Source organism: Hermetia illucens, chromosome 1 (assembly GCF_905115235.1).
Source record: "Hermetia illucens chromosome 1, iHerIll2.2.curated.20191125, whole genome shotgun sequence".
In the NCBI taxonomy this organism is placed as follows: domain Eukaryota; kingdom Metazoa; phylum Arthropoda; class Insecta; order Diptera; family Stratiomyidae; genus Hermetia; species Hermetia illucens.
Genome location: NC_051849.1, coordinates 214,611,300 through 214,622,769, shown reverse-complemented (window position 1 = coordinate 214,622,769; position 11,470 = coordinate 214,611,300). Strand labels below are relative to the sequence as shown.

The following is an 11,470-nucleotide window of genomic DNA, read 5'->3' as shown; positions in this document are numbered from 1 at the left end:
AGAGTCCATGTGTCTTCTGCCTGAAATAATCCCTTGTATGGATCGGCATGACTTCCCTCGCTCTAAGATGTCGTGGCGATCGCTGTCGCGTTCCCACAATGCCTCGCGATGTGCACATACCATCGGGCTACACTAAATGGAAAAGAAAAAAATTCTTTGTTCTATATTCGGTGATCTCAGTTTTATGTTACATCGTTCGAAAACAGGAAAAAATAGAAAATTCGACACCACTATTTTCAAGATGAAAAGAAGAAGCAAGGGATAAAAACATTTGCACACTTTATAATAATTATATCAAGCATAAGGGATGAACTATGGCAAAACCTAAAGAAAATGGCGGAGATGCCCATAGGGGTCCGCCAGCATCTGATTGCAATAAAGTGGCCCGTACAAACGCTCTTGCTGACCTTTGTGCTAACTAGGCCCGGAAATGTGTTGTGGAAGGGACTTTTGGACACTTCAATCACTATCATGTCACTAAATTTCACGAATTCTTTATCTGGTACATTGAGACCGTACAAAAACCTAAAATTCAAAATAAAAATATAGCATGAAGTGGAAGCGGACGCCAAACTGAAAATAGACAAAAAAAATACCGGTTCGACCATGCGTGGAGCCAAAAAACTCGAAATCTGAGTACCAGAATCGAGAGGGAAGGTTCACGGTGGATCGCATCCTCAATCGGTGTTTCTTCTGTCTGGCAGAATCGAAATTGCTAATCGTGGAGCGTTTCGACATCTTTTCTTTTTTTTTGAGTGGGACAGGTGAATACGTTTACACACAGAATATTGGATTCCCACAATGGTATGTCGTCGGACTACCAACTAAACAGTTCCTCATCGTCAAAGAGCTAGCCTGGAACCATTTGTCACATTACTTCGGGCTAGTCCCGGAACTCTCCCGCTTTGCAGAGCCTTAAAGTCAGGGAATCCCTTTCACCAACGGGGTGAGGGGCGGGGGAGAAGGGAATTGTTAGTTCAGGGAACCCCTTACCATCCGGTCCCTCCGCCGGTCGAGTTCAATCTTCTTCGCAATAAGAAGAGCCCGAACATAATGCGCAACACGATCCCAGCTGCCAGCGCTCTTCACCATCTCTCTGACAATGTTGTCTGGCGAGAGTTCCCCTATGGCTGCTGATGAAAGCCATTCCTCGATCTGTGTTCAGCATCGTCCACCACTCCATTGCAAAACACACAATCAGGAGATCGCGCCTTCCCAATCCTATGCAGGTAAGACTGAACCCCTCCATGCCCGCTTAGAAGTTGGGTAAGAAAGTAATCAATATCACCATGCGTTCGGTTCAGTCACGGTTCTAAATTGTCGATGAGCCACGCAGTCCACATGCCCCTTGGCTCATTTTGCCAAGAGAATTGCCATTCGGTAAAGGTGCGTTCTTCACTGGCAACCACCTCATTTAAGTTCTCACCCTTAGGGCAGACGATAGCTTTTCGCTTCTTGGCCAGGAAGCCAACTAGGATCACTCCCGCGATCACAATCTTGGCCGGTTCGGAGACAGTGCGATAAGCAAACGCCACTCGCAAAGCTTCCCGTCTCTGCACTTAAGCAAGGTGCTTACGGATGCACCTTCTTGCCAAGGGCATCAACCCATACCTCCGCGCCATAGAGCATAACCGACTGCGTTGCTCCCATAAGGAGACGTCTCCTAGTAGATATAGGGCCAAGAACATTCGACATTGGCCGACTCCAGCTGCAGCCCTGTTCGCCGCTGCTTTGATTTGCTCGAAGAAGTCGAGTCGAGCATTAAACCAAGGTATTTAACCACTGGTTTTGACTCTATAGTCAACTCGCCGATCGATATGGGACGTAGGGTCGGGATTCTCTTTCTGGTCAAGATCGCTACTTCAGTTTTTTCCAGCGCATGGCTGAAACCGTGAACAGCCGTCCATCCGTTCACCCGTCGCATCAATATGCCCAGTTTGCTTTGCGCCTGCAGCCTAGGATGGATCCCCGTGCTACTCTCGACGTAATTTCCATCTTCCTGTGGCCCTCTAGCGTCTCATAGAGCAGGGACCGTTCTTTCAGATAATTCATCAACATCCGCAAGAGATAGTTTGGCACGTGGAATGAGTTTTCTAATGGGCCTAGCATATCTGTCCATCTTACGAAAATGAAGGAATTTCGGACATCAAGCGTTATGAGCACTATCCGTCGAGATCGGCGGCTGTGTGCTTCGGCTCGATGAACCGCATCTACAACTTCCATAATAGAATCCACTGTGGATATCCCTGTTCTGAACCCGAACTGCCTTGGAGATAAGTTCCCGCTTCAGCGAGTCTACTCCTGATGAGCTTCTCGAGCACTTTCCCGGTCGTGTCAAGCATACACAGCGGTCGGTATGCAGACGGAAGTTCCGGGTCTCCTTTACCCTTGCTTATCAGCGCGAGTCTGGCCACTTTCCAGCCAGGAAAAATGCCCTCCTTCAAGCAATCGTTGAACGCCTCAAGCAGCAAGTCTGGCTGTTGGTGGAACACCAGTTTGTAAACTTCCGCCGGAATGGAATCAGGGCCTGGCGCCTTCTTGTTTTTCATAGTGAGAACCGCTTCTTCGAGCACTCTCATTGCGAAAAGGGGGTAATCCTCGACGCTTTCCGCGCTATTGGCAACAACCTGTACACGATGTCTGGGAACAATGCTCGTACAATGCGGTCCATCTGGTCGCAAGCTTTGCTTTTATTTATAGCGCTGCGGAGTCTCCTTTTTACTGATCTAGACTATGCCTTTATAGCGTATGCCTCCTCGTTAGCGTGCAAACTTTGTGCCAAACGGCGGAGCTTATGACGTTCCCTCCGTAAGCCGGCAATTTCTGGGGTCCACCAGTACACAGAAGGCTTGTCGCGGCTGGGTGTTTCATCACTGAATTTACGACGGTGTCAACTGCAACGCTACCACCCCTGGAGCGTCCTCCAGCACAGCTCTGTCTGCTCCAAGAGCTTCAAAGAACTTCCCGATCGTGATCCATGTAAGGCGAGAAAATATACATGTTCCCTGCCCCAGCCTGCTCCAGTTTAACCACGACTGGGTCGCTGGAACTCAGGTCACAGAAAAGCGTGCAGACTTTTCTTAACGATCGTCTCCGATCCAAAGCTCCTGTTCTAGCGCGATGTCGATGTCTTCCTCTAGGACCAAGAAAAGCAGATTAGCCGAGGCACACTTCGAGGGTTGAAGACTTATCTGTGTTACTCTCAGCGTGATCTATTTACGTGAGCGGTTCGTCAGTCCCCGTCGAACCGTCAGCTTGTTGGCAGCGTCGATCGAATCCAGGTCGTCGTTCGGTTTTGCAGAGCGGAACACTTTCACCTTTGCGTTCCTGACTCCAAACTTTACTTTATAGTCTTCCTTTTCCAGTGCCTTCAGGCACTCTCCATTTATACGGAGCAGGAAAGGTCGGCTGTTCGTCTGGGGTTTCTCCTACTTGATAACTACCCACGCGTCCATGGAAATCCTGAGGTTTTGAAGGCGCAAGTATTGGACGAGTTTGAGCTTATCCTTGCGATGTGAGATGCGAGCGACCGGTCTCTTGGGACTCTCGTCATTAAAGATAACTTTGAACCTAACGCCCCCACGCGCTGCTGATCTTAGAAACGCACAGACTGAGAAAATCCCCGGAGAATTGATCTTCGCTCTTGGCCACGTTGCTGAAGGGTCTCGCAATTCGTGGCTCGTCGGCTGACTGTTGCTTACCTCCAGAGCTTGACGGCGGCGGATTCCCAGCTGGAAACGCGATTTGTTGTCTAGGTAGGTACTAGGTAAGCTATGGCAAAATCTAGCTAGCACCTCAGTGTAACTCTACTAAAGTGTCCCGTCAACACGCACTTGTACAACTTTGTTCAAACTAGACTCGGGAATGTATCGTTGAGGGACATTTTGAACACTGTAGTCCCTATCATGCCTTTTTGCGTGACCATAGTAAAACCTAAAATACAAAATGAAAATATCGCGTGAAATGAAAACAGAAACGGACGCGAAACTGACAGTGGTGTGTACCGGCTCGACCACGCGTGGAGGTGGAAAGCTCGAGGCCCGGGTGCCGCGATCGAAGGGAAAATCCACGATAGATCGCATCTTCACTCGACATTTCTTCTGCTCAAATCTCCGGTTCAAAGTCCGATACGGATAATTGGTGGGAGTCATCTGACTTTGTGACTGGAGGAGCAGTGCTTCGGCAGATTCACTCAGTGATCATCCACCCCTAATGCGAAAGCACTCTATCGGTGCGGTTTTGATATACCCACCACACTTCAAACTTCACTTTTCGGATGGTGGTAGGCCAATTTAACCCAATATATCAGTTCTTTTGGCGGTCAAGTGCCTTCTCTACATCAAGAAATAAAATGTGAGAACTACGCGGTCCCCTTATTGTCCCTAGTTTTCAAGGGAATTTTTATTCCGGGACCCCGAGAAAACTCCGGGCCCAAGGTGAATCCCCCTCCCCCCGCCCTTTCCGCACCCCACACATGAGAGTCAGTAATGTCTTCTAAAAGAACGGAAAGATTATTGCCTGGATGAGATACCATTTGACCCGACGAATTAAGGTTAGTCGTGGAATCTATAAGACACTTGTTTTGCAAGTCTACCAGCAATCCATAGTGACACAAGAAATCTGCGCCTAGTATGGGGAAGCTGATATCCGCCAGGATGAAACGCCACGAAAATGTCCTACGCAAGCCAAGACTCATGTCCACTTGCCTATACCCGTATGTGTTGATGCGGGAGGAATTTGCTGCCGCCAATTTGAGCGGTTGCGGAAATAGTTGATGTTGCCGAGGTACGGGAAGAACCGAAACCTCCGCACCAGTATCTATGAGGTAGTTGCGCCTGCTGAGAGGGTCGTAAATTGTTAGGCGATGTGGCGCTGCGTTCTGGGTGGCCGTCGCCAGGACCCCCCGCGGACCTAGTTTTTTGCGGCAGGCGTGAATTTACAAGGGATTGTACACTTGGTGGCTTTATCGCCGAATCTGTGGTGGTACCAGCAAATCCCTCGGTCCGTGGACTGTCCTGACGACCTGCTACCTGATCGCCCTTTTCGGGTGGCAGACCGCGAGTGAGCTCGTGATCTGGCGCCCGAACGCTGAACTTCCAGCGTCGCCCGCATCTCAGCCACACTGGCTGTTAAGGCGGCTATTTCGCGCCTTAAGTCGCCCACCTCGTCCGATGGCTGTTGAACGGCCGCTATGGTCGGGCGTACGTGCACCTCGTGCACTTTGTCGGCCGCAGCTGCCAGTGCCTCCAAGGAATCTGAGACACACGCGAAGACCGCCTGGGTGCCTTCCGGGAGCCGATGCAGCCAAAGGGACTTCATCAACTCGTCGTCGATCTTACTCCCACCCAATTGCTTCATTTCGCGCAGCAATTGGCTGGGAGTCCGATCTCCCAACGTTAGGCCTGCCAGCAAGTGATCCAGTTTTGCTGACTCACTTACTGACAGGCGCCTGATTAATTCCGTCTTGAGCAGTGAATATGAAGCCGTCTTCACTACGTCAGATACGAGCACGATGGACTCCTCGTCCAGGCCGACCACCGCGTGATTAAAACGGGTCGCGTCCGCTGTGATCCCGGACATCTGGAACTGTGCTTCCAAATGCACGAACCACAGTTCGGGGTTCCGCCGCCAAAACGGAGGGATGCGCTGCGGGTCCGATGGGCCTGCCGCGTCTTTGTTGTTGATCGACATCTTGACTATAAAGAAAACTTCTTTTCGACGCGAGTGTTAAAGCGAAGACGCGGTGTAACTGATCTAGGCGACACGGCAGGCCGAACCCATAAATGCACGTACGAGCGAAAAAATAAAACGAAACCAACAACGCACCCTAAAGCAAAAACTCGCTAAAAGAGCGGAGAGCCAGTGAAAAGATGCAAACGCCTCGACGCCGTCTCTTGCGGCGTTTTTGTTTTTATTGTTACCACTTTTTTAAAACAACCAAATTTTAATAAAATTATAAATAATAATAACGCGCCGTTGTTGATGGCTGTGGCGGCGGCTACTGCGTTGACGCTGGTCTTGTCGGCGGCGGCTTCGAATCCTGCGGCGATGACGCTGATCTTGGGGCGGCGGCTTCGAATCCTGCGGCGATGACGCTGGTCTTGAGGGCGGCGGCTTCGAATCCTGCGGCGATGACGCTGGTCTTGAGGACGGCGGCTTCGAATCCTGCGGCGATGACGCTGATCTTGAGGGCGGGGGCTGCGGTGGCTTCTCACGCACTTTGGTGCATGTCCACGGGATCTTGCTGGCACCGTTTCCTCTTAAAGCTGCACTTCTTCCTCCATCTTCGATAGACTTTCCATTTGAGAATTTATTCTGCGCTTTGTTCCTCGGTGGAATCTGGGACAGTTTGATTCTAAACGTATTTTAATGCGGCGCTGTTCCCTCCGGGGTCACCAGTATAGGAGCTTGTATTCTTTTCCAATTATAATTCGAAATATTAGAAATAATACTGATTTCCGTATGTAACTGTTTTCTTTCTGCACGAAAATCTTTTCTTTTCACCGTGACTGCCCACCACCTATCATTTTTTTCTATCTGACGTTTTTCGTCACCTACTCTGTTTTTCACTCTTGTAGCGAGTTCTGAACTGAGTAAAGCGCCGGTGACGTCATCTGTCCGCTGGTATTCGCGACATTCGAAATATGCCGCGCCACACCCCTCTCAGTAGACTCGAGTGTTCAATATCCTTTGTGCGGTGGTTTTGGCTTTTGACAAGTTGATACTTCTCTCCCTCGCCATGCCTAGTGTCCAGTTTATCGTAAAGATCTGTGTAATGGACTGTTCGGCTAACAGTCATCATTTTCTTTGCTTCCCGATTATCATTCTTGTAAATTTTAGCAATTGGCCAGCGTCTATTTTCGAGAAAGTTATGTCAAAAGCGTCTCTTCATTCACCTTCATTCCAAGGCCAAGTATCTCGGTAGATGAATCGCTGCGCCTTGCTTGGTGACCAAGAGAGCTGCCTAGGCCACTTTGTGGATCGTATTCTTAACTTGGTGCCACGATTCTTCTACATTTGTAATGGTTGGTAATCCCGTGAGATCACTTTTCCGCTCACGAAATCGCCACCACCAGCGAAATCCCTTAGAGATGGTAATACCAACACCAATTGAGTGTGTGAGCTATCAAAATGAAGACGTTTACTGCCATTTTTATCGCATTCAACGCCTATGTCGCAGCTTTTACCATCACACCATCAAGTTCCTTGTATAGCGCAAATATCCTTCCTCCTTCAAAGGGTTTTTGTTTTTCCCTCGTCTTGCCAGTGAGGGTATCAATATTTAGCGTGCAGACAAGTATTTACTTACGTCCTGACTTCGTTCAGGCGTCATTTCTCAACAGGACCGAGGCCCGTTCTGGCGCGTCAACTGAGAATAAGACCCTATCTTTGCTCCGCCATTCACTTGATGTCGGACCGGATCAATTGGAAAGGAAGTTTCTTTCTTGGTTTCTGGTCCACGCACCCCTTTGCTCAGAGCTAAGACCCAAATTTTAAAAAATATCGTCCAGAGCAGAGGCAGCTCATCAAATGCTTGTTAATCACAATATGATGAGCAGAACAAATTCTCACGATCACCAAATGCTGGACCCATCCAAGCAGACAAGGCACCCAACAAAAATAATTCCATCTCTGTTACCTCAAAAATTTATTATATACAACACAATAGCGCTATCTAGTCCCTCGATTATCTACTACGAACCAAAATTAGTCCCATTCGAAATATGATCATCCTTCGACCCGGTCTGCGAAAGATGCTTGACAATATCCACCCAGTTCCAGCCCCTTGCGCGTTCACCCTTATGATCTGTGCGCTCCCACTGTCTCCGTTTTTGCGCTTTTGTCAGCTGCTCCTTCTTGGGAGCCTTCTTCGACGCCGGGTCCCCACTGTCAGCTATTTTCAATGCATCAACATTTGAAGAAATATCCACAGGACAACTCGTGGTTTCGGGTTGTTCGATCACGAGTTCATCTATTTTGTCCTTCAAGCACTCGAAGAGGGTGTAGGTCATTCCGCAACCAAGCCATTGTGTGGCTTCTTCATTTAGGACCTGCACTATCTTCTCCTTTACGGGATTCACTCTGGAAAAGAAAGAAGTTTAGCGAACTTCCTCAAAGGGTTTAGGGTCGAGGTTCGATGAAATTGCTTACAAATGTCCATTGAAAAACGTATCCATGTTCACATTGGGAGCTTCTTGCGGGTAGTTTTCGCCCCATGAGATTTCTACCAGGAAAGCTTTCTTGTCGCCGTCTTCTCCGTACTGAAAGGGAAAGGAGTTAATAAGCTACGTTGACGGGGTCCCTTCCAAACACCCACCTTATACTGGAACGTCGTCGGATTGATTTGCTTGAACATATCATCTCCCTCGTAAATCGAGGCAAGCGCTTCACGCTCCTCGTCCTGGAGTTCCTTGCATTCACCAGACATTGTGCACAAATTCGAGGGGTTCCTTACCGAAATGAATTAAAACCCTCCTCGGTGGCTATCAAAAAATAAAAACAATTCTCCCCTAACCTGTACCTGAGACGTCAACGTCAACTTTCTATTAAAGATGTTTTCCATTCACGAAGGCAGACATGGCTGTTTCGACGTGAACTTACCTTGGGAGGTTTGGCGGGAAACCTGACACTTGTGCAGTTGGAGGCATCTGAAGTTGATCAATTCGACGGGGAGTGTTTGTAAATATTGAACGATGGATCCTTGTGAAATCGAATTCATTGGGGAAAAATCACAAATTGGCATTGTCCCGAACTTCAACTTTGATCCGATACATTTGATTTCAGGCAGCGTTGGACCCTTCCGAGCCGGTCTGCCTGTGCACATCCCCCTCTGGCTCGCTGTTCACCTTCGAAGACAACGGAAATGCAGGATTGTACCGCCACAGTGGATGGATGTCGACACACTCGAAGAAATTAAGGAAGAGGAAAAACGCTCCAAGTAAGTGATTATTGCCAACTAACTAAATCATTACCTGATAGTGTAGGTTTACTATTTGTAAAAGATTAATTGAGGTTTAACAGCTTTTTGATAATAACACAAGTCATCAGAGCTGGCGGGGAGGATCCTCTATAGCCTACATACTACTGATAAGGACATAAGTATCTGAACAACACTAACTTCTTCAATCTCCCCCAGATTCTTCACAAAAATGCCAAGCGACAATTACATGGTTGAAGCGCAATTGATCTTTGGATGTGCTGCCGAGGATATTCCACGGTGTGATGAGATTCGCACGATAATCAAGGACATTTTCGATATCAGAGAGTCGAAGCTGCGGACTTCAGTCGATGCTTTCATTAAAGGCGAAGGGACCTACGCGAAACTTGATAATTTAACACTTTTGGAAATGCACGCCATAAGACCGATACTTCCTCATGCACTCGATCACATTTCACGCTATCAAAGAGTCGCGTCTGCAACGCAAAGGGATATGTCGTCCTTAGGGTTAAATACGTCCAATTTATCTAGTTCTTATCATTCACAGTCGAGAATATAATTATAGGGTATAATAAAGATTGTTAAAGTTTCGAAACTTGTTTGATCTTTTTAAGGTTTTGTGTGAAACAAAACCTTATTAGAATCGAGACGGTGTCTGTCTGTCCGTCTGTCTGTCTGCCTTTTTTTTTTCATCGCTGGAAGGTGGAAAGGTTCAAAAACCTACTGCTGGCTCCTGCCATACAGTTATGTGAGATTTCTACTCACTAAAACCACCTCCTTCTTCTTCCACTCTCCCCACGGGACTGCTATAGGCATTGCATCGTGGGGCTGGATCAGTTCTTAACTGCGGCGCATTATTGTTCGCTCCCTTTCTTGCTTTCTTCGCAGTTCTTCATGCCTTAGCTGTTGATGAATCATTTTCAGCTCAATTACCACTTGATTCCAAGCCTCCGTTGATTCCAACATAAACTCCGCTATATTTGCAGGTGTCAGGTGCGATCGCCTCCAGCCTAGTTCGGTATGCTGTAAACCTTGGGCACTCAAATACAACATGCTCCGCATTCTCAGCCACGTTACCACATCTTGGGCACCATAGTGACTCGTCGTGTCCAAATCGATAAAGATAAGCCCGATAACCTCCATGTCCACTTAAAAACTGTGTTAGCTCGTAGCTTAGTTCCCCGTGATTCCTTTCCATCCATCTTTGAATGTGTGGAATGATACGGTAGGTCCAACGGCCAGTTTGTGCCTCGTTCCATCTCTTTTGCAAGTTTGCGATGGATTCCCGCCGTGCTAGTTGCCGTCGAAGTATAATAGACTCCCCGATTGCGTACATTTTGTCGTAGAGACGCCGACCTTCATCCGCCAAGATGTCTATAGGGATTGTCCCTGCCAGTACATATGCTGCTTCTCCTGATGTCGTTCGATAAGCACTGCATACCCGGAGTGCACTTAGTCGATACGCCATTCCTAGTTTTCCGCAGTTTGATTTGTTTTCCAGAACGGTTGCCCAAACTGGAGCCGCGTAGAGTAGCACGGAACTAACTACCCTTGAAATAAGACGACGTCGACTTTGTCTTGGTCCACCAATGTTCGGTAGTATCCTCGAGATCGTTACAGCGATGGAAGATGCTTTAGTTGCAGCGCACTCAATGTGTTTTTTAAAGTTGAGTCTTTTGTCAATCATTACTCCCAAATATTTAAGCGACTCTTGGGAGTAAATTGATTTTCCACCAACTTAATTTTCACGGTCGTGTCTTTCCTTCTTTTGCTGATTAGCACTAGTTCCGTTTTATGTTCAGCAAGTGATAGACCGGACTTTTTCAACCAGGAATTGATCTCCCATATCGCTTCATTTGCATAGATTTCGATCTCGTCTAAGCGTTTTGCCACTATTGTTACCCCGATATCGTCCGCAAAGCCAATAGTTGTCACGCCGTTAGGAAGGCGTAGCGTCAGCACTCCGTTGTACATAATTAACCACAGTAAGGGACCTAAGACAGACCCCTGTGGTACGCCGCACGTCATTGGGAATAATTTCTCTCCATCGTCCGAGTCGCAATATAATCTTCTTCCAAGAAGAAATGCAACAACGATGCGTACAATGTACTTTGGAACCTTTAGTTTGGTTGGAGCCTCTACGATTTTCGTCCACTTTGCAGTGTTGAAAGCATTTTTTACATCGAGGGTCACCATTGCGCAGCATTTGTCATCTTGTATTGCAGCGCGAGCCAGGCCAGTCACCATGTTGATTGCATCGATGGTTGATCTCCCCTTACGAAACCCGAATTGCTTATCGGCCTCCTTCCTTTTCCGCAACAGCGATCAGCCTGTTGTATAATACTCGTTCAAATAGTTTACCCATGGTATTGACCAAACATATCGGTCGATATGAGGAGGGGTCTCCCAATGGTTTACCTGGCTTCGGAATAAGTATCAACTTTTGCAGCTTCCATTTCTCGGGGAATTCTCCTTCTCTAAGGCATGCCGTAAAAACTTTGGCAAACATACCTGGTGCTGACCTGGCTGCCA

At 47.8% G+C, this 11,470-nt stretch overlaps 2 protein-coding genes across 2 annotated transcripts; one reads left to right on the top strand and one right to left on the bottom strand.

Annotated features, from left to right (window-relative positions):
* Positions 1-7,629: 7,629 nt before the first annotated feature.
* Positions 7,630-8,553, bottom strand: LOC119646624 (RWD domain-containing protein 4). The gene is made up of 3 exons (XM_038047132.1): positions 8,318-8,553; positions 8,152-8,261; positions 7,630-8,082 (listed from the first exon to the last, which is right to left on the bottom strand). The coding sequence occupies exons 1-3, from the start codon at positions 8,426-8,428 to the stop codon at positions 7,695-7,697; spliced, it is 609 nt and encodes a 202-aa protein (XP_037903060.1). The 5' UTR covers positions 8,429-8,553; the 3' UTR covers positions 7,630-7,694.
* A 19-nt stretch (positions 8,554-8,572) lies between these two features.
* On the top strand, positions 8,573-9,527 carry LOC119646625 (probable DNA replication complex GINS protein PSF2). Its single transcript, XM_038047133.1, has 2 exons — positions 8,573-8,938; positions 9,137-9,527. The coding sequence occupies exons 1-2, from the start codon at positions 8,694-8,696 to the stop codon at positions 9,495-9,497; spliced, it is 606 nt and encodes a 201-aa protein (XP_037903061.1). The 5' UTR covers positions 8,573-8,693; the 3' UTR covers positions 9,498-9,527.
* The last annotated feature ends 1,943 nt before the right edge of the window (positions 9,528-11,470 follow it).

Bases quoted from the DNA above. Each gene is read 5' to 3' on its own strand.
- LOC119646625 (XM_038047133.1), top strand. From the start codon at position 8,694: ATGGATCCTTGTGAAATCGAATTCATTGGGGAAAAATCACAAATTGGC. The intron at 8,939-9,136 runs GTAAGTGATTAT...AATCTCCCCCAG, and splicing joins GAAGAGGAAAAACGCTCCAA to ATTCTTCACAAAAATGCCAA.
- LOC119646624 (XM_038047132.1), bottom strand. From the start codon at position 8,428: ATGTCTGGTGAATGCAAGGAACTCCAGGACGAGGAGCGTGAAGCGCTT. The intron at 8,262-8,317 runs GTGGGTGTTTGG...TTTCCCTTTCAG, and splicing joins CGACGACGTTCCAGTATAAG to TACGGAGAAGACGGCGACAA. The intron at 8,083-8,151 runs GTAAGCAATTTC...TTTCTTTTCCAG, and splicing joins ACGTTTTTCAATGGACATTT to AGTGAATCCCGTAAAGGAGA.